The 24,881-nt window shown below is 41.8% G+C and overlaps 1 protein-coding gene across 11 annotated transcripts in view; it reads right to left on the bottom strand.

The window, feature by feature from the left end:
• DLG3 (discs large MAGUK scaffold protein 3) overlaps nt 1-24,881 on the bottom strand; it is a 59,084-nt gene that overhangs the window by 23,917 nt on the left and 10,286 nt on the right. For all 11 annotated transcript variants that reach the window (XM_003943078.4, XM_074392076.1, XM_039475466.2 and 8 more), the window contains one exon: nt 862-976. In XM_003943078.4, coding sequence (XP_003943127.1) covers nt 862-976 — 115 coding nt within the window. The remainder of the gene's footprint in view (nt 1-861; nt 977-24,881) is intronic.

Below are 24,881 nucleotides of genomic sequence, written 5' to 3'. Positions count from 1 at the left end.
GCAATCCCCATCACCTTTCTCTCAGGGCTTTAACCTTGGAGAGATACAATGTACTTGGCACCAGATTTTGGAGTTTTGCCAAGATGCCAAAGCAGGAAGAAGGAAGCTATCCCTAATTCTGTGAGGAGTCCACAGTATTCTCTTGGCACTCCAACTCCCCAGGAGGTTTGTACCTTGACCTGACAAAGTATCATACTATGCCTCAAGGGTCAAAGAAGCTCAACCTCGAAAATATCTCAGAATAGCTTTCAGCAGCAATACACTCTGCGCTACTATCTGTTCCCTCCACCCCTCCTTCTTCCTAGGTCACATACACTATTCATCCCCTGATTCATAGATACAGCAGACCAGTGCAGCGGGTGGTGAGGGGGAATGGAATCACGATAAAACATCCAGAATGCAGCAACCTGTCAGTTCTTTGGTCTTTTAAAAGAGACCCTTGTACAAGAACACTGTGATAGTTGCTATGCTGAGACAGAAATCCTGATGTCTATTATGCATACATGGAAGGGGATGGGAGGGTGGCAAGTTTCCCCTCTAAGCACAGATTGTAAGCAAAGTAGTTTGAACATTTGACTGATATTTGAATGCTGACTAGCAACAATCACCCAAGTCTTTTACAATTAGAGCAAACTGAAATTTTCCCATACTGAGTCATTCACGAGCAAAAAAGGAAGAAGCCAGCTCACAAAAGGGAGGAGATACTGACCATAAAATACACAACCTGAGCATACAGTAAAGAGTGTTATTTTAGTACTGGGAGTACATACTCCCTAGCCCACTAGTTAAATAAGAAGGGCTGGGTTGGCATGGAGCTCTCCTCATCTAGCACAAGGCCTAGTGCTCTGAAGGGCAACTTACCTGACATACAAGGACCTCTTCTCACTTGTTCGGAGGGACCCAGACCCAGAGCTCATGCTGCTGTTCATCATTTGTTCTCGCAAGTCATGTATCTTCGATTCAAAGCGACTGTATTCTGTCACAGAAACAAGGGAAAAGACAGGAAAAGAATGAACTCAAGGAGCTCCCCTGAGTTTGCACGCCAGCAGCCAAAAAAGCCAGAAGGCCCCTTGGCTTAAAAGCAGCCAGAGCCAGCCCATTCAGTCTTTGCTTTGATAAGCAAAGTCCCTTCTCCTAAGCACAGAAAGACAAACTTCCCTTCATCCCCAAACTAACAGAAGGAAAGAATGCACCTGAAAAGGGAGTAGCATTTGGGCATGTCAAATGCAAAAAGCTCTTATCTGCCTCAAAAATCTCACTGATCCTTTAAAAAAATAACAACTGGAAAGAGGTTCCAGTGCAACCCTTTATAAATCTTTAGAGCCGACACTCAGGCCCAAGGAGAGCAGATGGGAAAGGAGACTTTCCCAAAAAGCGGATTGCAGAGAACAGATGGTCCTGAGACGCAGAGCAGAGGGGCTGGAAAGGACCTGAGGCCATTATATCATTGTTAGGCAAGAAGACAATTTTTTCAGGATGACTTTTTTGGCCAGGGTGAAGGGGGGTGATATTGGAACCCAGTACAGAGGTAAAAACAAACAAACCTCACAACTGTAACTACCCTTATGAGGAGAATTAAAGCTCTCCTGAGTTATTTCCCTTTTAACCAATAGCCTCTTTGGCCTCAGTAACATACATTAAAACATAAATTCTCCCAAACCGAGAAGTCAGCTGACACCTCTCACCTCCAAAATCATCTAGTCAGTGAGGTCGTAAGTCCATTCCTAACCTTATACCCCATTGAGACCATCACAACAGCCTGAAACAGCCTTATCACTCTGGAAATGTAATACAGGTTTATCCCCAATTTAAGAAAACCTGATATAAGAAAATTAACTCTAGCTGTACAATTATTATAAAAGGCTTTTCGTATGGCTGCTTTGCTGTGACATTCTCCTAGGACACTTAAAATACAATATTCACACTTACCACACACAATTACACATCTTTCAGGCCTATAATTGCCACATAAAACGGGGTATATCTAAGGCCACAGGCTGTGGAAATGCTAGAAAACAGGCACACTTCACTATGACAAGCTGGCTTTAAAGGAAGTCAAAATTTATACTAGGGGTTGAAGGTTGGGAAACTGCTTTAAAAAACACACTTCCAGGGGAAAAAATTCCACAAAAGCAATTTCGTGCACCACAGAGGGCTGGCAAGAAGCATCCCCACCTAGTCCGTATGACTCTACAGGAGAAAACAAAACACCTGTTCCAGCACCTGACACTCCCCTTCCCCAGCAAAGCAACCAAACTGACCTTCATCTAGGTGTAAGGGGAAATGATAAAGCCTAAAGGGGAAGAAATGGAGCCCTAAGTCAGGCAAATAACCTCCTCTCAACAAAGCTTCTTTTGTTCACTGTGATATCAATTTTAACCAACTGGTTAAATTAGTGTGCTCTTTCATTCATCACACACCGGTGTTATGGTGATTTGTCCTCATTACCTACTCCTGTTCCTGAAATCCTGGAGGAAGCAGTTAAGTCACTGACTCACCCATTAAATGTTGCAGCAGGGGGTAAGAGAGACAACAGCTGGACAATGTTCCTGTTCTGAGGGTTACACGGCAACCCATCAATATCAATGAGGTGCCCTAATCTAAAGGTAGGGGGTAGTGACCAATTTGTCACAGAAGCCCTGAACTGTCCTAGAGCACAGCAGCAGGCCAGTCCACCTCTAGAGACCCCCTGGGCATGGGCCCCACCCCAGGGTTCGGTCCTGTGCACTGGCTGGGGATTGTTTCTCATCTGTTCCTTTCTGGCCCTCCTCTGAGCTCACCGGCTATTGGGCAGAACCATGTGAGACAAAGATTTCTGAACAAGCAGCCCTTTATTAGGGGAAGACAAGTAAAAGAGAGAACTATGCATCGAACTGAGAACAAAAAAGTACACCGAATCTATCATGTTTTTCCCTTCTTGAAACTTGTTTATATATTCCCTTCTTTGGAATTGACTGCCCGCTGAACTCCAACTTAGCAGCAGGTCATGGCAGTTGCTTAGTAACTACATTTCTTTAAAAATCCTTTAAAAAAACAACCACCAAACCACCATTTCCTCAAAGCTCCTAATCCAAGGCTGATAATTCTGGGCCAGAGGGTCCACTTAAAATAGACTACAGAAAGAGAACAAAGCTATTGCTTTAAGGCATCCACTTTTTGTTTTCGCATGTGCTACTAAAATTTCAAGTTTATTAAAGTGTGTTTTATTCACTTTTTTTTTTTCCCCATTTGGATGATCCCTTTAGAGTTCCACCTGCCCATCAGTCTCTGACTTCTATTTGTAGAGTTATCCAAAGTCTACTAGGCGGAGCAGCGTTTGAATAAATAATTGTTGGGTAAATGAGGAGCAAATTAGAAAACTATGTCCAAGTTGACATTTCTATTCTTAAACTAATAAACCTAATGGTTTAACTGATGGCTGCCAGTTTCGTTGAGGGCTTAGAAAGGTAGTTAAGAAGCATTCACATTTACTTTTGTTCCCAAGGTTAACTGTTGGGAGCAACTGGGCTTTATTATTTTTAAACACTCTTTTGAGATGTTAACAATGAACAATGGGCAGCTGATTAACAGACTTTGTATACAACAAAGAAAAATCATTCTAACAAAAAACTATTTATAATAGACTTAGATACTATCTCATCTTAAATATTAGAGGTATCATTTTCCCAGGAAAAAAGCTTCCCTTGAAAAGCATCTCAATTCTAAGACTTCAGGACTCGCCAAGCTCCCTCCTTCCCTCCCATTTGTCACTAACAGAGCCTTCGCAGCCAATGCTGGAGAGCATCTCCTAGGCCAAAGTCACTGCCTAGGAAGCCCACCTGACCAGCCTCTAACCCAGAGGGCCCACTTCAAAGAAGCAACAGTTAATAGTATACTAAAATCTCAAGTCTACTAAACTGCTCTTTATTTTTTCCCATTCAGATGAACCCAACTGTTTGTGACCCACAAAGATATCCATACAGTCATCGCCCTCTTTCCCTTTTCCCAGTTGCTAATCACAGAGAAACAAATGGGAGGGGGCACAATCAGAAGTCAGTACCAAAGAAGGGTTTTGCCCTAGTCATTGACCACCTGGGAGGCCTATAAAATATCAGGATTTGGCACCCCATCGCAGATACACAGAAACAGAACCTACTGAGCCGGGGCCCAGGAATCTGCATTTTTAACAAGCATCAACGTGATTCTGATAAAGTTTGGAGCTGCTGGTCTTAAGCTACAGAATTGGATCCTGCAGTGTCTTCTCAAAAGAAAGGTGGGGCCAGAGAGTGGATAAGCTCTCAAAAATAAAATTTGGCAATACAATTGCAAATCCTTCAGGAAAGGAAAGCCCTAAAAATGCCACAGTCCTATGTGCGTGCGAAGAAAGCTGATGAGTTTACACTTTTTAAAAATTCTGTATCACTTCTCCAACCCACTACCCAGAAGATACTACTGTTGGTATTTTTAGTATGTGTCCATCCAGACTTACTTCCATGCATATATGGTTTATATACATGCACTCAATTCACACACATGCTTTTTTCATTTTCTGATACATCATGAAAACCCATCTATGTTGGCCAGGCATGGTGGCTCACACCTGTAATCCCAGCACTTTGGGAGGCAGAGGCAGGCAGATCAGTTGAGGTCAGGAGTTCGAGACCAGTGTGGCCAAAATGGTGAAACCCATTCTCTACAAAAATACAAAAATCAGCCAGGCGTGGTAGCGCACACCTGTAATCCCAGCTACTCATGAGGCTGAGGGAGGAGAACTGCTCGAACGCAGGAGGCAGGGGTTGCAGTGAGCTGAGATGGTGCCACTGCACTCCAGCCTGGGTGATAGAGCAAGACTCTGTCTCAAACAAACAAACAAAAAACCATCCATGTCAGTAAACAGACCTCATTTTAATAGCTGCATAAGATTTAATACTGTGGACAGACCATAATTTATTCAGTCATATTCCAATTGATACACATTTAAGTTGTTTACAATTCTTAATATTACAATCACTGCTACACTGTAAATTTGTGGGGTTTTTTGTTTTTTGTTTTTGTAGAGATGGGGGTTTCACTAATTTACCAGGCTGGTCTGGAACTCTTGACCTCAAGGAATCTACCCGCCTCAGCCTCCCAAAGTGCTAGGATTACACGCATGAGCCACTGTGCCCAGCCTGCACTGTATATTTGTTTGAGCATTTCTGTTGCATAGATTCTAGAAGTAAAACTACAGGCTCAAAGTATATTCAAATTAAAATTTTTGATTGGCACTACCAAATTGAACCCCAACATTCTGAAACCTTTCTGACTGAGGATAAACTGCTATTCCAAAGCTTCCGGCACTTTTTCTGCTTCTGAAGTAAAGGCAGAATTTACCTTTGAGGACAAACTGATCTTTTGTTTGGAGAAAAACACTTTAATGAGCCTTTTGGTTATGCAAAAGTAAAGACTTTATTCTGGAATGGACAAAGAGGAGCTAAAATGTTCTCTGCATCATAAAGGAAAAGGTGTCCTCTTGGTGAGTAGAGTTGCCTGTTCTCTAGGTTAGGCCTCATTCCACTGGTCTTTCTCTTCCTCTTTCCCTGGCCCAGTTTAACCATGAGTTAAGATGCTTTTCCACCTACATGACACTATATCTACCTCTAGAATTATCTGCCTAACTTGATCACATTACATCTGCCTCCAACTTGAAAACCAAGCCTTTTTTTCCCTCATGCCAAACCCCCATTACTGTAAATGACACCCCCTTTTCTCTGCATACAACCAGTGTTTCCTCAAATTTTGCTAATGTTTCTTCCTAATTGCTTCCTCAATCTATTTCTTTATACCTTTCATTGTCATTGCCTTACTGTTGATTTCGTGTCTTAATTTTCCCTTGACTATTTTATTATCTTTGGGCCACTGCTGTATCTCCCTAACTGGTCTTCTTCTGCCCCAAGGCTTTATTTACACTTGATCTTAGCCAAAAGGCCGAGAAGCGATCCCAAGGCTTTACAAACTGAAATACAGTTTAGATTCTTATTTCAAAAGCTTTCCTAAAGCATTAATTTGTAGTCCCCCGTCCAGGTATCTATAATAACTCAATGGCCACTAAAAATTTTTACTTTTAGGCCAGGCGCGGTAGCTCACGCCTGTAATCCCAGCACTTTGGGAGGCCGAGGCGGGTGGATCACGAGGTCAAGAGATCGAGACCATCCTGGTCAACATGGTGAAACCCTGTCTCTACTAAAAATACAAAAAAAATTAGCTGGGCATGGTGGCGCGTGCCTGTAATCCCAGCTACTCAGGAGGCTGAGGCAGGAGAATTGCCTGAACCCAAGAGGCGGAGGTTGCGGTGAGCCAAGATCATGCCATTGCACTCCAGCCTGGGTAACAAGAGCGAAACTCCGTCTCAAAAAAAAAAAAAAAATTTTTACTTTTAATATGTCAACTAAACTTTTAGGAACTGCTACAACCATCCTCCCATTGCATCCAGCCTATCTATCCCACATTTCAATTACACAGGTCTTCTTTTGAGCTAGCCTGCCTGGACCCCGTGAATACAACTTGTTCAGTGCTACCTGTTATTCTCCGCTTCTGAAACATTTCTCCCCTGCCTGACACTGAACAATCTTTACATCCTTCACCATCTTTCCTACTTCATCCCAATAAGTTTTATTCATTCATTTATTTATTCAAATATTTTCTAAGTTTGGCCGCAGTGGCTCACACCTATAATCCCAATGCTTTGGGAGGCCAAGGTAGAAGTATTGCTTGAAACCAGGAGTTCAAGACCAGCCTAGGCAACATAATGAGACAACATTTCTACAAAAAATTTAAAAATTAGCTGGGCATGGCGGTGCCCGCCTATAGTCCTAGCTATTTGAGAGGCTGGGGTAGGAGGATCACTTGAGGTCAGGAGTTTGAGGCTGCAGTGAGCTATGATCACACCTCTGGCCTCCAGCCTAGGTGACAGAGCAAGACGCTGTCTCTAAAAATAAAAAAAATTTTTACTAAATGTCTATTGTGTGTCAGGCATTGTGCTAGCTGCTCAGAATATAATGATAATCAAAATGGTCCCAGAAATTACAGTTACAAAACAAACAATATACAATTGTGAAAACTGCTACGAAGAAAATGCTAAGAAAGAGACTAATAGGTGACTTAACCTGCCCGTGGGAGGGGGGTGGGGTTCAACAAAGGTTTCCCTGAGGTGACATTTAAGCTGAGTCCAGGGAAAGGTGGTGAAGAAAGCATGCCAGGCAGAAGGAACATTATGTAAGGATACAAAACGTACGGAACACAGGAATGTAAGGGGATACTGGCAGGATATCAGACTAAGAGGTAGGCAGGGGTCAGATCATACAAGGCCTTGTAGACTATAGTAAGGTTGCTTTTTTTTTTTTTTGAGATGGAGTTTTGCTCTTGTCGCCCAGGCTGGAGTGCAATGGCATGATCTCTGCTCACTGCAACCTCCACCTCCTGGGTTCAAGCGCTTCTCCTGCCTCAGCCTCCCAAGTAGCTGGGATTACAGGTGCCTCTCACCATACCCAGCCAATTTTTTACTTATAGTAGAGATAGGGTTTCACCATGTTGGCCAGACTGGTCTCGAACTCTTGACCTCAGGCGATCTGCCCACCTCGGCCTCCCAAAGTGCTAGGATTACAGGCGTGAGCTACTGCACCCATACAGGTTATTTGCTTTTATCCTAAGATAAATTCTTTCCTACTGAAAAGAAGCCATTGAATGATGTTAAGGAAAGGAACAACATAATCAGGTATGTGTGTCACTTGGCTATTATGGAGAGAATAAGTGTGGTGTCTTATATCTACATTTAAGTTTCTTGACAGACAAGGATCATGCTTTCTATTTTTATGTATCCTCCACAGCCCCTAGTATAAGTAGCCCCTGCTTTTACAGCATCCAAACCAGCTAGCCTTTCAGCCTCTGCTCAAACATGTCCAATACTGGGAAGCTCTCTAATTCTTTTTTTTTTTTTTTTTTTTTTTGAGACAGGAGTCTGGCTCTGTCACCCAGGCCAGAGTACAGTGGTGTGATCTCGGCTCACTGCAACCTCCGCCTTCCAGGTTCAAGGAATTATTGTGCCTCAGCCTCCCGAGTAGCTGGGATTACAAGCGCCCACCACCACATCCAGCTATTTTTTTTTTTTGCATTTTTAGTAGAAATGGGGTTTCACCACATTGGCCAGGCTGGTTTCAAACTCCTGGCCTCAAGTGATCCACCCACCTCAGCCTCTCAAATGTTGGGATTACAGGCGTGAGCCACCGTGCCCGGCCAAGAGAAGTCTTTGGTTTAGCACCATCCCTTCTGCCAGCTGGTCCTAATTTTTGTGTCTAAAACAGCATAAGACATGATGGGTTCCTTCCTTCAAAACAGTGTGAAGGAATAGTTTAAAGAAGGTCAAAGAGTTGGAAAAGCCTAGAACGACACTACTGAATAAGATGGGAGTAGAAGGCAGAGTGAAAACAGGGGAAGGGGAAGTAATGGTAGGTTGCAAGCCAGATTATAACTGCTTGAGATAGGACTTTTCTTACAAGGCAGAGGGAACTGCGTGTAAGTGTTCCCTCTGCCTAGTAAGAAAAACAGACAAGTAATACAATTAGAACTAGGTTTGAGGGAAAATTATTCTGCGAGTGTAATACAGAATGGAGGACAGAGAGAGAGATAACAGAGACCAGGAAGCTACTCTACTACTACAGACAATAATTATAAAAGCCTGACGTAGTATAAGGGGAATGAAAACAGAAACAAGAGACAGAAATCAAGAAATATGTTTTTTTTGTTTGTTTTTTTTGTTTTTTTTTTTTTGTGACAGAGTTTCGCTCCTGTTACCCAGGCTGGAGTGCAATGGGGCGATCTCGGCTCACCGCAACCTCCGCCTCCTGGGTTCAGGCAATTCTCCTGCCTCAGCCTCCTGAGTAGCTGGGATTACAGGCACGCGCCACCATGCCCAGCTAATTTTTTGTATTTTTAGTAGAGACGGGGTTTCACCATGTTGACCAGGATGGTCTCGATCTCTCGACCTCGTGATCCACCCGCCTCGGCCTCCCAAAGTGCTGGGATTACAGGCTTGAGCCACCGCGCCCGGCCAAGAAACATGTTAGATCCTTCAAAAGTGGAGAAAGACAAGAAATATATTGGAGCCTAAAGGGAGAAAATTTGACATCTGATTGGATGTAGAGAGGAAGGATCAAAGGCAAAGAATCTGAGTTTTTTCCTGGGAGACATGGAAAAGGTGGGATAATATCATCCATAATGAAGAATGACCATCATGTCCTCAAAAAGTTATGTCTTCTTCAGGCTAGATGTTGTTATTTCCTTAACCGTTCTTCAACCAACATAGTTTCCAGACCCTCCACTGCCTCTCCCTTTTAAAATCTAGTGCTCGGAATTAGTAGTGATGTAATTTACTAAAATATAAGCTCCTTGATATGGTTTTTGCTTCCTTCTCAAGGTTTAGTGTGGCAATCTGCAACCCTGTTAAGTCAACATTTATTGAATCTGCTAGCTTGATACAGAGGTCTGACAGGACTAACCTGGACTCTGTAATTCTCAAATTTTGGCTCCTCAGGAACAAATGTAAGAAAAAAAGAACACAAATTTTCTCCTTCCACCCGCTCGAACATGCTAAAAACTGACCGACAAAACCACGAACCACTTCTGCAAAACACTGACATGTCAGAGGTTTCCAGATATAGTTAACAGCCCAATAAAGCACCAAAGGGGACTGAAACTACAAGGTTCACTATCACAAACTGGACACACACCCAAACTTCCAAGTCCATCTCTCCTCTAGGCCTCTGCTTCCAAATCCATCTACCTCCCTAATGACAGGAAAATTGTCAAAAATTAAAAATGACACTTTTTATTAATTTGGAAAAACTGCGAGGTGCTCAGTTTCTCAACCTGCATTAAGTTTATTTGGTTCTATTTGATTATAGGCAGAAAAATATTGTAGAGACAGGAAACAAGTGGTAGTAACAGAGGATATTTATTCTACATGTAGTATAGACTACCAACGACTCAAATGAAGATATAAAGGGGAAATGCTATAAAATGAAAGTCCTGCCTATCAAATTTAGAAATGATGCTAGGTACAGTGGCTCACTCCTATAATCCCAGCAATTTGGGCAGCTGAGGCGGGCAGATCACTGGAGGTGAGGAGTTCGAGACCAGCCTGGCCAACATGGTGAAACCCCATCTCTACTAAAATACAAAAATTAGCTGGGCATGGTGGCGTGCACCTGTAATCCCAGCTACTCAGGAGGCTGAGGCATGAGAATCACTTGAACGCAGGAGGCGGAGGTTGCAGTGAGCTGAGATAGCATCACTGCACTCCAGCCTGGGCAACAGAGCAAGACTTCATCTAAAAAAAAAAAAAAATTAGAAATGACGATGACACTGGGGGAGGAACTGGATGACTGGCTTCAAACACACAGATTGTGATAGGTAGAAAGAAAGAGAAGATGCAAATAAAGCTAAAGCAAAATAGAGAACTGTATCTTCTTGACCTTGAGTCCCCACACAAATATTGACTAGAGAAGACATGGCTGAATAATGGCTCATGTTTTGGTTGCCTATAACTTCAAAATAAATCAACGCTGCCCAAAATATCCTTTCCATCTTACAGAAGTGCAGGCATTCAAATCTCAAACTCATATAGCCCTCATTTGCCATTGCTGAGCTGCCCTGAGGCTCAAAGAAATGTCACCAATTGTGAAAAATAACAGAACTCTGGTGGAAGTGAAGTTACAGCCTAAGAAGAGAGTCACAGAACTTGATGTGTATGAATTGTGGTTTAGGTTCCTATTGTTGCCTTTGGAGTACAATTCAGGATGTGTCAGAATTATGTCTCTGTCCTAACACTATGGTTCATATTTTTAAAAGAAATGGATGGGCCAGTAATCCCAGCACTTTGGGAGGCTGAGGCGGGTGGACTGCTTGAGGTCAGCAGTTTGAGACCAGCCTGGCCAACATGGTGAAACCCCATCTCTACTAAAAATACAAAAAATTAGCCAAGTGTGGTAGCAGGCACCTGTAATCCCAGCTACTCAGGAGTTTGAGGCAGGAGAATCTCTTGAACCCGGGAGGTGAATGTTGCAGTGAGCTGAGATTGTGCCACTGCACTCCAGCCTGAGTGACAGAGGGAAGATGCTGTCTTAAAAAAAAAAAAAAAAGAAAGAAAGAAATAGATGGAGGTGAAAGTAAAATAAGCCCATCAAGAAGATACTTGTTAGCATGGAGTAAATATATAAATTGCCAAATATCAAACCGCTTCTAGGAATCACAAACTTGTCTTTATAAAATAGTTATGGGGCTGGATGCAGTGGCTCACACCTGTAATTATGAGGATCACTTGAGACCAGGATTTTACAGCCAACCTGCACAACATATTGAGACCCCAATCTTTACAAAAAAATAAGAGAATTAGCCAGGTGTGGTGGTGTATGCCTGTAATCCCGGCTACTCGGGAGACTGAGACAGGAGAATTGCTTCAGCTCAGGAGTTCAAGGCTGCAGGGAGATATGATCACACCACTGCACTCCAGCCTGGGTGACAGAGTAAGACCCTGTCTGAAAATAATAATAATGAAGCCTATTACTTGGGTTAGTTTCTAATGATTGGCTCATTGTTTAAAGGTGTTGTCTAACACCTCTAAAACTAGATAAGTTCTAAGGTCTCTTCTAATTATGATATAATTATGATTTTATGACCAAATCAATGAAGTCCATAAGGACTCAAACTTAGAACTAGTCTAATTTAATTTTTAAATAAAATTTAGAAGAGGGAAATCTTCAAATCTGCAAATAATCCTAAAGTCTTTGGGTAAAAATACAAAATAAATAAACATAAATTACCAAAAAAATTTCTCAAGGCTATGTGAGACAGCAGAAAAATGGCAAATAGGCTTCAATGGGCAAATACTGCTTGAGGAAAAATAATTTCAGCTCTACTTTTAGAATAATGGTTTGGAACTATGACTAACTCGGAAACCTGGGTGTCATTGTTCTGGTCCCTGCACTGTACTGTCACTGTGTATGCTTCCTCAGCCATACACACACATAGCCAGGGTTCCGGATAGCATCCTGAAGGATACTGAGAAGAAAACAGAAAACAAAACATGCCAGATCAGCATTCCATACAAATTTCCAGTTCATCCCTATTGACTGGATGTTTTTATCCCCGAAAGAGCTTAGTGAGGATGCAAGAAGAGCTACTGAGTGAAAGTGCGATACTAGGCGGGTACAGTGGCTCACGCCAGTAATCCCAGCATTTTGGGAGGCTGAAGCGGGCGGATCACCTGAGGTCAGGAGTTCAAGACCAGCCTGGCCAACATGATAAAACCCCATCTCTACTAAAAAATACAAAAATTAGCTGGGCATGGTGGCAGGCACCTGTAATCCCAGCTACTCAGAAGACTAAGGCACAAGCATCGCTTAAACCCAACAGGCGGGGGTTGCAGTAAGCCAAGATCATGCTGCTGCACTCCAGACTGGGCAACAGAGTGAATGAGACTCCATCCCCACCTCACCCCCCCAAAAAAGTCACCTAGTCTAAAATGATTGGAAAGAAAAATTCCTTGCTCTCACATCAAACTAAGAAGTATTCACAGGACCTTGCCATTAGTCCTTCTTGCCTATTCCGGGTCACCCAGCAGATCAGGGTAAAAGGGGCCTTCTCTATATCTTAAAGGAATTTCATATAACATATTCAAATGAAAGATTAACAGAGTCTTTGGCTCCTGCAACCCATAAGCCAAAGTATATGTAAAGACCACCAAGACAAAATAACTCATCCAAAACACATGAGAATGAAGACAGTTTTGTACCTTTTCCCTGTTCTCCAGGTGGTGGGTATACTTGTTAAGAATCTTTTCCACTTAACAAAGATGCTAAAACACAGTAACTGAAACACACACATTTTATGAGTTAATGTAACCAATTTCTATGTTTTACCAGGTCAGTGGAGAGTCTTGATTCAAATATTCTTCACAGTTGTCACACTCACAGGATCACAAACTCAACTGAATCTCCTTTAGGTCAAGTTTCTGTGCAAAAAAACTCAGAAAATGGGACCTAGAGAAATACTCCTTTCATCTAAGTTGTCAAAACACCCACGGTCATTTTTCAGTAACTGATAATCCCAGAGTAAAATATTAAAATCCAAATTGTGTGTGTGTGTTTATAAAAACATATTTATAATAAAAGTGGTACTTCAAAAATGCAGAGAAATGATGGATTATCTAACAAATGGTACTTTAACATTTGGAAGAAATTAAGTTAGTATGCTACTTTACATCATAAATCAACTCCAGGCAAGTTAAGGTTTTAAATGCAAACACAGGCTAGGCACAGTGGCTCATGCCTGCAATCCCAGTGCTTTGAGAGGCCAAGGCAAGAAGATCACTTGAGGCCAGGAGTTTGAGACCAGCCTGGGCAACACAGTGAGACCCCATCTCTAAAAAAACTACAAAAATTAGCCATGCGTGGTAGCATGTGCCTGTAGTCCCAGCTACTTGGGAAGCTGAGGCAGGAGGATCACATGAGCCTAGGAGTTTAAGGTTGCAGTCATCTATGATTATGCCACTGCACTCCAGCCTGGGTGACAAAGCCAGACCCTGTCTCTAAAAAAAATAACGAATAAATACAAAAAGAAAACTATTAGATAACTAGAATAAAACTCAGAAGGTATTTCTTTCCCTTGGGTAGGGAAGGCCTTTCTAAACCTCTGGGCACAGGCAAAATACACAAAACACTAATATATTTGACCACATAAAAACATATAAAACATCTGTACATCAAGATAAAATTTTTTTTAAAAGGCTGGGCATGGTGGCTCACACCTGTAATCCCAGTACTCTGGGAGGCTGAAGCGGGCAGATCACTTGAGGCCAGGAGTTTGAGACCAGCCTGGCCAACATGGTGAAACCCTGTCTCTACTGAAAAATACAAAAATTAGTTGGGTGTGGTGGCGGGCACCTGTAGTCCCAGCTACTCGGGAGGCTGATGCAGGAGAATTGCTTGAACCTGGGAGGCGAAGGCTGCAGTGAGCTGAGATCGTACCACTGCACTCCAGCCTGGGCAACAAAGCAAGACTCCATCAAAAAAAAAAAAGAAAAGAAAAGAAAAGAAAGAAAGAAAAAAGAAAGCAAATGACAAACTTGGGAAAAGTCTTTGCAATATATATGACAAAGAATTAATATTCTAGTTATATTAAAGCTTTTCTATATCAATAAGAACTGAACACAGCTCAATGAGGAAATGAGTATGAACAGGTAATCCACACACAGACAAAAATGACCAAGAAACAATTGCATACAAATGTTCAACTCTATTATTAACAATAGAAATACAAATTAAAATACAAATTAAAGAATAACATTTTAACCTATCAAATTTGCAGAAATTGTTTTAAAAAATATTACTCCATGTCAGCGAGGATCTTGAAATAGACATTCAGATACTGTCAGCAGAAATGGAAGCTAATTTGGCAAAATATATCAAAAGCCTTAAGCATGTTTATACCCTTTGATTCAATAATTCCACCTAAAAAATGTATTCAGAGCATAATCAGAGATTCACAAAAACCATATACAAGGATATCAATCATTCTGTAATATCAAAACACTGGAAATAATCTAAATGTTCACCAACAGGGGAATGATTATACAAATTATGGCACACATATGATGAAATTATTATTTAACTATTAAAAACCATTTTTTCAAAAAATATATAGTCATCTAGGAAAATTTTCATGACACATGTTAAGTTAATGGGAAGCACATAAAACTGCTTAAAGTCAAAAATCTCATTCTTGAAACAGATACAAACATATTGTATGATATATAATATAAATATATAAAAGTTTAGAAATACACACATACAACAGTGGTTATCTCTGGATAGAGATTTACAGATGATTTGAATTTACTTACACACAGAAATACACACATACAACAGTGGTTATCTCTGGATATAGATTTACAGATGATTTGAATTTACTATGTATTTTTCTGTATTTTCTAATTTTCTACAAATCTAAATGTAATGTACTTTTAAATCCAGGAGAAAAATATAATTTGAAGAGAATGGGACAGCAGACTGAACAGGACAGGCTCAAGGACAAAGCCAGGACACACATGCACTAGAAACTTCTCTCCATGCTGCTCCTGGCTTCATTAATCATTTTCCTCTGGGACTATTCATTCAACCAGTTTCAGACAAGTCCAGTTAAACATATTATCACTGTTATCACCCAGCCATCGTACCCAAAAGTACACCAAAGAAGTTTTGTGAATGCCTTGCAGAAATCTAGATATAGTGCATCTACCATATTTCCCTAATCTACAGCCCAGTAACCCTGTCCATCAAGAAAATTTGGTGAGGCTGACAAAACATTTTTTGTCCTTGTTGAAGCAATACTACTTCCTGGTGCTCACCACTTCTTTTTCTGAATATTTACAAAACAACTCTTAATCTAGCCTGGAATTTGACCCAAAAATGGAAAAATTCTCTCCTTTTTGAAAATCCAAAGGAAATTTATTTAGACCTAATATACATATTTATACAAAATATGTTAATTTTCTTCTTTTGGTCTATTCAAATTTTTTTATCACTTAATTTCATCAAGTAGAAAAATCACAAAATCTCTAGGGCCTTTGCTTTTTTAGCACAGTGGAACTATCTCAGTTCAACACAACTTCTGCCTCCTGGATTCAAGAGATTCTCCTGCCTCAGCCTCCCGAGTAGCCGAGATTACCCGTAGCTGAGTAGCCTCCCGAGTAGCTAAGATTACCACCATGCCCGGCTAATTTTGTATTTTTAGTAGCAACGAGGTTTCTCCATGTTGGTCAGGCTGGTCTCAAACTCCCGACCTCAGGTGATCCGTCCACCTCGGCCTCCCAAAGTGCTGGGATTACAGGCATGAGCCACTGCGCCCGGCCTAAATTTTGTATTTTTAGTAGAGATAGGGTTTCACCATGTTGGCCAGGCCAGTCTTGAACTCCTGGCCTCAAGTGATTCACTCGCCTCTGCCTCCCAAAGTGCTGTAATTAAAGGCATGAGCCACTGAGCCTGGCCTGCTGTTTTAAAGATACCTAAATTCAGCAAAAAATAAACAAAAGTCCATTTCAAGAGGGGAAGACAAGTCCCTCATAAAAGCAAGACCGTTACTAGCTCAAGACTCTGTGAGTCTTGGCTGGGGGTGGTGGCTCAAAGCCTGTAATTCCAGCACTGTTGGAGGCTGAGGTGGGAAATCACTTGAGCTCAGGAATTCAAGACCAGCCTCAGCAACATGACAAAACCCAGTCTCTACAAAAAAAATACAAAAATTAGCAGAGTGTGGTGGCATGCACCTGTAGTCCCAGCTACTTGGCAGGCTGAGGTGAGAGAATCACTTGAGCTCAGGAGGTTGAGGCTACAGTGAGCCATGATCACACCACTGAAAAGAAAAGAAACAGAGAGAGAAAGAGAGAGAGAGAGAGAGAGAGAAAGAGAAAGAGAAAAAGAGAGAGAAAGAGAAAGAGGGAAAGAGAAAGAAAGAGAAAAAAAGAAAGAAGGAAGGAAGAAAACAAAAGTCTTTACTGGGTGCGGTGCCTGTAACCTCAGCACTTTGGGAAGTGGAGGCTGAAGGACTCCTTGAGCCCAGGAGTTCAAGATCAGCCTGGGCAACATAGTGAGACCCTGGGTCTATACAAAAAAAAAAAATTAAAATTAAAAAAAGAGGCTGAGGCCGGGCGCGGTGGCTCAAGCCTGTAATCCCAGCACTTTGGGAGGCCGAGGCGGGTGGATCACGAGGTCGAGAGATCGAGACCAACCTGGTCAACATGGTGAAACCCCGTCTCTACTAAAAATACAAAAAATTAGCTGGGCATGGTGGTGCGTGCCTATAATCCCAGCTACTCAGGAGGCTGAGGCAGGAGAATTGCCTGAACCCAGGAGGCGGAGGTTGCGGTGAGCCGAGATCGCGCCATTGCACTCCAGCCTGGGTAACAAGAGCGAAACTCCGTCTCAAAAAAAAAAAAAAAAAAAAAGAGGCTGAGTACAGTGGCCCACTCCTGTAATCCCAGCACTTTGGGAAGTCAAGGTGGGTGGATCACTTGAGTCCAAGAGTTCAAGATCAGCCTGGGCAACATAGCAAGACCCCATCCCTAATTTCAAAAATAAAAGAGTCCAGTTACAAATAGGAACTTGTAAACTGAATTCACAACTCACTTCCACTTATTTAACACAGAATTTGAGTTAGAAGAAACATGAGAGACCATTTTGCACAGTCTCCTCATTTTACAGATCAAAAAACTGAGTCCCTAAGAGGAAAGTTGACTAGTCTAAGATCATTCAGCTACTTTAAGTCAGAACCCAGGGCCTTGGCTCCTCTGCCAAGATTTTTATACATATAGATTTCATACATATATACAATCTTACATAAAAGGAGTGAAACGAATATGTTTTACAAAAAACAACTACCCTATTGTGGAATATATGACTAAAGTTTAAACAAAGCAATAGTGTCAATATCAGAGTCAAGATTTCAACAAGCAATATATTAAACAAAAAAAAAAAAATCCTAAAAAGCTATAATTAAAGTAACAACTCATTCTCGTTATTGCTATTCTAATCATTCCACCCTATCAGGAAGAACTGATGTTTTATGGACCAAAGCTCCTAGGATTTTGCCTCAAACCGTCTAACAAAGACAAGAAAGCACCTGTCCAGCTAAATTCAGAGTGCTTTACTAAATCTAGCCACCACGTCCTTGGGTTACATGGAATAAAGAAAAGCCAAGAACAAACACAAACATATGACGTTCAGCTCCAGGGGGCAAAACTGAAAAGAAAGCTTAATTTTTTTTTTTCTCTTCTAAGTATATAGAACAGGGCTGGGCCTAAAAGGGTGTAGCTACTTTAAGAAAAAGCCTGGCAGTTCCTCAAAAATGTTAAACACTAAGTTACCTTATGACCCAACAATTATACTCCTAGGTATATATTATCCAAGAAAACTGAAAACATGTTCACACAAAAACTTGTATATGAATGCTCACAGCAGCAGTATTCACAATAGTCAAAAGGTAGAAACAACCCAAATGTCTATCAACTCAAGAATGGATAGACAAAATGTGGCATAACCATAGGATGAAATATTATTCAGCTATAAAAAGCAATGAAGTAGCTGGATGTGCCTATAATCCCAGCACTTTGGAAGACTGAAGGCCAAGGTGGGTGGATCACCTGAGGTCAGGAGCTCAAGACCAGCCTGGCTAACACGGTGAAACCCTGTTGCTACCAAAAATACAAGAAATTGACAGGTGTGGTGGCGCACATCTGTAGTCCCAGCTACTCAGGAGGCTGAGGCAGCAGAATCACTTGAACCTGGGAGGTGGACGCTGCAGTGAGGCGAGATCACGCCACTGCACTCCAGCCTGGGTGACAGAGTGAGACTCTTGTCTCAAAATAAAAAAGAAAGAAAGAAAAAGGAACTAAGTACTGATACATGTTATAACACACATGAATCTTGAAAATATTACACTAAGTGAAAGAAGCCAAACACAAAAGGCCACATATTGCATGATTTCATTTGTATGAACTGCCCAGAATAGGCAACTTTATGAAAACAGAAAGTAGATCAGTAGTTGTCTAGGGCTGCAGGGGGAATGAGGAGTGATTGCTAATGAAGTCAGGGCTCCTTTTTGGGGTGATGCATATGTTCTAAAATTCATTGTAGTGACAGTTGTGCAACTCCAAAAATTCTAAAAATTGCTGTACACTTTGAACGAGTGCATTGTAGCATGTGAATTATATATCAATCAGCAATTTTTTGTTAAAAAGGTAGGTCCCTGGCCAGGCACAGTGTCTCATGCCTGTAATCCCAGCACTTTGGGAGGCCAAGGCAGGCGGATCACCTGAGGTCAGGAGTTCAAGACCAGCCTGGCCAACATAATGAAACCTCGTCTCTACAAAAATATAAAAATTAGCCAGGCATGATGGCAGGTGCCTGTAATCCCAGCTACTCGGGAGGCTGAGGGAGGAGAATCCCTTGAATCCAGGAGGCAGAGGTTGCAGTGAGCCAAGATCGTGCCATTGCACTCCAGCCTGGGTGACAGAGCAAGACTCTGTCTAAAAAAAAAAAAAACGGTGGGGGAGGGCCCTAGCATTTTTATCAGATCAGCATTCCTAAGCTAAAATTATCTATGCCCAAAGTCTTAAACCCCTCCAGCACGCAAAGCAGTCAGAGTGAGAAGTAGTTATCTTCCTGGTTCTTTCTAGTTGCCTAATAGCATAGTTGGTTTGCCCTGTTCTCAAGTCAATTTGGAAACAGAGAGAGAATCAAGAGAATCGAATTAGGCCACCAAGCCAAACAAAAGTGAACAGCAAATAATAAGCACATGAAAAAATGCACAACATTGGCCATCAGGGAAAATGCAAATCAGAACCACAATTAGATACCACTTCACACCTACCAGGATGGCAAAAATCAAAAAGACTGACAATAACAAGTGTTGGGGATGATGTGGAGAAATTAGAACCCTTACACACTACTGGTGAGAATGTGAAATGTTGCAGCCTAAATATGGAAAGCAGCCTGGCCATTCCACAAGAGGTCAGAGTTGTCCTATGATCCAGCAGTTCCACTCATAAGTATATATACCCAAGAGAAATATAGACATGTCCATGCAAACACTTGCACACAGATGTTCCCAGAGCATTATTCATAATAGGCAAAAAGTGAAAATAACCCAAATGTCCATCAATCGGTAAACAAAATATAATATATCCATATAATAAACAAAATGGGGTAATGCATATATGAATAATCCATATTATTCAGCCATAAAAAGGAATGAAGTATTGATACATGTACGACACAGATGAACCTTGACAATATTATGCTAAGTAAAAGAAGCCAGTCACAAAAGACCGCATTATATAAATCTAGTTATATCCAATGTCCAGAATGGGAAAATCCATAGAAACAGAAAGTATAATAGATTAGTGCTTGCTTAGGCATGAGGGGGATGGGGAGATGAAGGGTGACAGCTAAAGGGTACTGGGGTGATTAAAATTCTAAAATCAATTGTGGTGATGGCTGCACAACTCTGAACACTCTAAAAACCACTGAAGTATACTCTTCTTAAATGAGTGAAACATAGGGTCATAAAAAATGAACGGCAAATACAACTCCATCTCACTTGAAGAATTAAAAAATGCTTATTCCATTAATATTCTTAAGCCTACACACATTTACTATTAAGTCAGGCAAACCAACTCCCATCTTTTGGCTCTTCCTGGGGTTCCCTCAACAGTATCATCCCCTGGTAGTCTTCCTAAATCCACTTTCCTTCTGCAGGAGAAGGGATCTCCCTCAGGCTTCCCAGCAGGCCATCTACCCTCAAGTTACTTCTTCCTTTGGGGCAGGAATTTATGGTCATGAAGACTAAAAAGCTTAGATTTTGGATTCTGTTTTTACTCCATTTGTTGACAGCTTCTGGCACTTGAAGAGTCTCAGAGTGATATCTTCTGCTGTAGCCAGATGTATCTGGGTAGGGAGATAGTTGTGGCCTAGTGACAAAAGCCCTGGACTCAAGTTATCTAGAAATCTGCACTCAAACTTTTATTCTGTCCCTTACAGACTGTGTGACCCAGAGCAAGTCACTCAACCACTCTGATCCTCACTTTCATCATTTGTAAAATGGGGATAATACCACATAATCCACAGGGATATTCTGAAAATTAATGCTTATAAAAGTATCTGAAACAGAGATAATAATTCAGGTCAACAAACTATGTTCCAGGCTCCATACTAGATGCTGGAGACACAAAGAGAAATCTAATAATAGCTGCCTTCAAATTGTTCACAGTATACAAATGCTGTTGATAGGAAATCATTTTCTTTCTTCATTACCTTGCCTTCTTTTAGGATGGCAATAGGAATTTCAGAACTTTGATTCCCTGTCTTGGTGTATACGCTCACCTTTGTGCTTTCAAGAGAAATCATGCTGAGAGGATAGCAGTTATGTTTACATCCTTCATTCTCAAAAAGGGGGAGATGGAATGGTTACTTAAATGTTATAGGGAAAATATCTTTTTTATGCTTTCAAGTTATTATTACCACTGATCTCTAACTCTTGCAGGCTTTACACAAAGGTGTTTCCATGGTAAAAGTATGCTTATTCAGCACCTTAAAATAACTTACAGAAAAACTCTCATTCTCTCTCACTCCCTGTACCCCCAGCCTGCCTGGATTTACATTCCCGAAAAGACTGGTCACAAAGGATCATTTCCCAGTTTAGCTACCTTAATGACCAATTTCTGGCTCACCTCCTGATTTTGAGATCAGTTTCCACTTTAAAAACAAAAGGGCTTTCAAGAAAAATACTAGTTCAGTTTATAAACAGAGATTGATATAAAGTCACTACGGGTAAAATGTAGGAGATCTCAAAATGTTGTAACACATAACCCATCCTTCCCTTGGTGGGGCAATTCCACAAGTCACAGAAAAATATTTTTCATTTTAGAACAGATTGTAAGAGAGCTTTTGCCAAGAGCCAGTTGTTTAAATTTTCAATTGAATTTTAAGCAGTATTATACACGTCCAAGAAGATCATGCTATTTTTAGCTAATAGGTAGGATTGCTGTGTCCACAATCGTTTGGAGCAATCAGGAGTGAAACCATTAAATAGCATCTCTCGCTGTGGTATCTTATCATTTACCAATTCTATTTCTATTTTAATATTTTCCAAAGCCTCATGATAAAAACACCTGTAAAGCACCCATGCTAGGCACAATACAAAGTTCAAATAGAACGACACGGTTCCTATACTTCATTATGGGTTAAACCCACATTAAGCAAACCAGATATATGAAAGAATCGTGGCTGGGCACTATGGCTCACGCCTATAATCCCAGTGCTTTGGGAGGTCAAGGTGGGAGAACCACTTGAGCCAGGAGTTTGAGGCCAGCCTGGGCAACATAGTGAGACCCGTCTCTGTAAATAAATTAACAAATAAAAAAAAAGAATCTCACGGTTAGAGCATTCTCAAGTTGCCACCAGCCTTTAAGTGTCCAGGGGAGAAACATTAGGAAGCAATTGTCCTAACCCATCATCTTTCCAATGCTTGTACACCTTTTATGCATTAAAAGAAGAGGGGTAATGAAAATGTTCTAGGTCAGAAGCAATGGCTCATGCCTGTAATCCCAGCACTTTGGGAGCGTGAGAAGGGTGGATCAGTTGAGCTCAGGAGTTCAAGACCAGCCTGGGCAACATGGTGAAACCCCATCTCTACTAAAAATACAAAATTTAGGCTGGACATGGTGGCTCACACCTGGAATCCCAGCACTTTGGGAGGCCAAGGCAGGAAGAATGCTTGAGCATAGGAGTTTAAGATCAGCCTGGGCAACATGGTGAAACCCCATCTCTACAAAAAATACAAAAATTAGCCGGGCGTGATGGTGTACATCTGTAGTCCCAGCTACTTAGGAGGCTGAGGTGGGAGGATGGCTTGAGTCTGCATGGCAGAGGTTGCACTACTGCACTCCAACCTGGGCAACAGAGCCTGACCCTGTCTTGCGCACACACAAAAAAAGTTCTAAAACTTACTGTGGTGATGGAGGCACAACTATACCTAAAAGCCACTGAAGTATATACTTTAATGAGAGACTTGCATGATAAATGACTTATATCTCAATAACACCATTTTAAAAGGGAGAAAAATTGTCTTACTCTGATTGTTCTAATTAGTCAAACCTATTTTATTAAGCTCTCGTGCTAAAGGCTATCTAAGTACAGACTGCACTGGTTTGGCAAGGGTGCCTCAGAGGCCACCACGGAGATCACTTTAACCTTCCCTTTAACATCCATCTTTTTTTCCAACACACTTTTCCTAGTCTCTCCTGTTATTTCCCCAGTCTCATTCCTGTTGCTCCTCCACTCTTTTTTTTTTTTATTTTTTATGACGAAGTCTTGCACTGTTACCCCAGCTGAAGTGCAATGGCATGATCTCGGCTCACTGCAACCTCCGATTCCCAGGTTCAAGCGATTCTCCTGCTTCAGCCTTCCGAGTAGCTGGTATTACAGGCACCCACCACCACACCTGGCTAATTTTTTGTATTTTTTAGTAGAGACGGGTTTCACTATGTTGGCCAGGCTGGTCTTGAACTCCTGACCTAGTGACCCAACGGCCTGGCCTCCCAAAGTGGTGGGATTACAGTTGTGAGCCACCACAGCCGGCTGCTCCTCCACTGTTAACTAGGTGTTAGGTTCCTCAGGTGTTCACAAGCATGGTCTGTCCCAACTGGTAGACCTCAGGATTAAACTAATTGCTGACCCTCTGATGCTGAACCTCGGCAACTTTCCCTTCTTAGGCAAGTTATGTCTTGGCTCTTTTGTCACTGTTTCAGTATTTCCAATGAGGAATTGGGCCACTTAATACTTTCCAGGTCTCACATTCATGTGAAAAAAAATCCAAATAATGAACACTTACTTGGTCAATCACATGCAAAGTCTCTTGCCAACCCACATACATACATATATTTGGATTATTAATTTTGTAAATACCCACCATGATGCAAATCCTCTGAAGAACCACACTTATTTATAAACTGGTCAACATGGAGTCCTTATTTTTAAAAACTAGCACTTTTTCAAAGAAAATTTAGAGTCCAACAGAGAATGCTTGACAGTCCCTCTGGACTAGTCTCCAGGGATCTGTTTTTAAAGGGGAAAAAAAAACCTTCTGCGTGTTGGGGACTTGCTGGATTTACCAAACCAAAGGAGGAAGTAAGATTGACTGAGGTGGCAGAGCCTTCACAACAGTGGTTCACCTAAATCCTAAGAGAAGAAAGGCCTTGTTTGGCAAGCGGTAGAAAGAATTAGCATAAGACAGCACCTCAACCTACATTATGAACTCTCAGAAATATGCTCAGAGATCAATAAACACTGCAGGAATCCCCTTACCCTGGACAACTTGCAGCTTTTTATGCAAACCAGTTGCATTCCCCAATAAGTCATAGAAATATGTAGTCACTAGTTTCCAGCATACCCCCACCACACACATTCACAGTATTGTTTCCATGTGCCCAACATCAGAGAGCAAAACCGAAAGAAACATCAATTTCTCCTACAACATACACACACAAATATGCAAGAAAAACCATTTCTTAGCAGAACCTGTGTTGTCTAAGTTGTGGGCACGAAATGCATAAATATTCGTTGCTAATAAAAACCAGACGGTTAGCTCTGTATTGGAAAGCGAACAGCACACACATAAATCATAAAAAAAACAATAACCCCAAGGTGCGTTCCCCATCAGTAAGCTGAAAACCAAACAAGGAGAGAAATGACTCAAAGTGTCCATTTGCATCCCTCTTTCCCATTACCTCAGACCAACAAGCTCTTTCTCCGGTGAGTTACCTCCCTACACTTTTGTCCCCGATCAGAAGAGCCTCGCGGAAAAGGTCGCAGGCCCTCTCTTCTTTCCCTTCAGGCTCTTAAGGCAGTGGAGGAGCATGGGGGGAGGGGAACGGAAAGGACAAAGGTAGGCGCTTTCAATCTCTCTAGGCTTGGCTACAGGGCTCTCAGCCGCTCCCCTTCTCATCGCGGAACTAGAGCACCTGCCAGGGAGAGGTCAGTCCCTTCCTCCACCTTAATAACCGGCCCACAGGGCCTTGGTGTCCCAGGAGCCCAGGCGCTGCAGCCCTAGGGGACAAAGAGGAGGGGGAGGCGAAAGAAGTCGGGAATGGTACGAATCCCTGGCAAACAAAAGGGAGGGGGCAGAATACCAAGCCGGTCGCGGCTGTTCCCAGAGGTGGCCAGGTTGGATGGAGAAATGCGTGTCGGGGGAGGGGAAGATTTAGAAAATTCCTCTGGGGCAAGGGATTAGGGAGCTGCTTGGGGGTGCAGCAGCCGGCA

This window comes from Saimiri boliviensis, chromosome X (assembly GCF_048565385.1).
Source record: "Saimiri boliviensis isolate mSaiBol1 chromosome X, mSaiBol1.pri, whole genome shotgun sequence".
Classification (NCBI taxonomy): domain Eukaryota; kingdom Metazoa; phylum Chordata; class Mammalia; order Primates; family Cebidae; genus Saimiri; species Saimiri boliviensis.
This window is presented reverse-complemented; position numbering and strand designations above follow the sequence as displayed.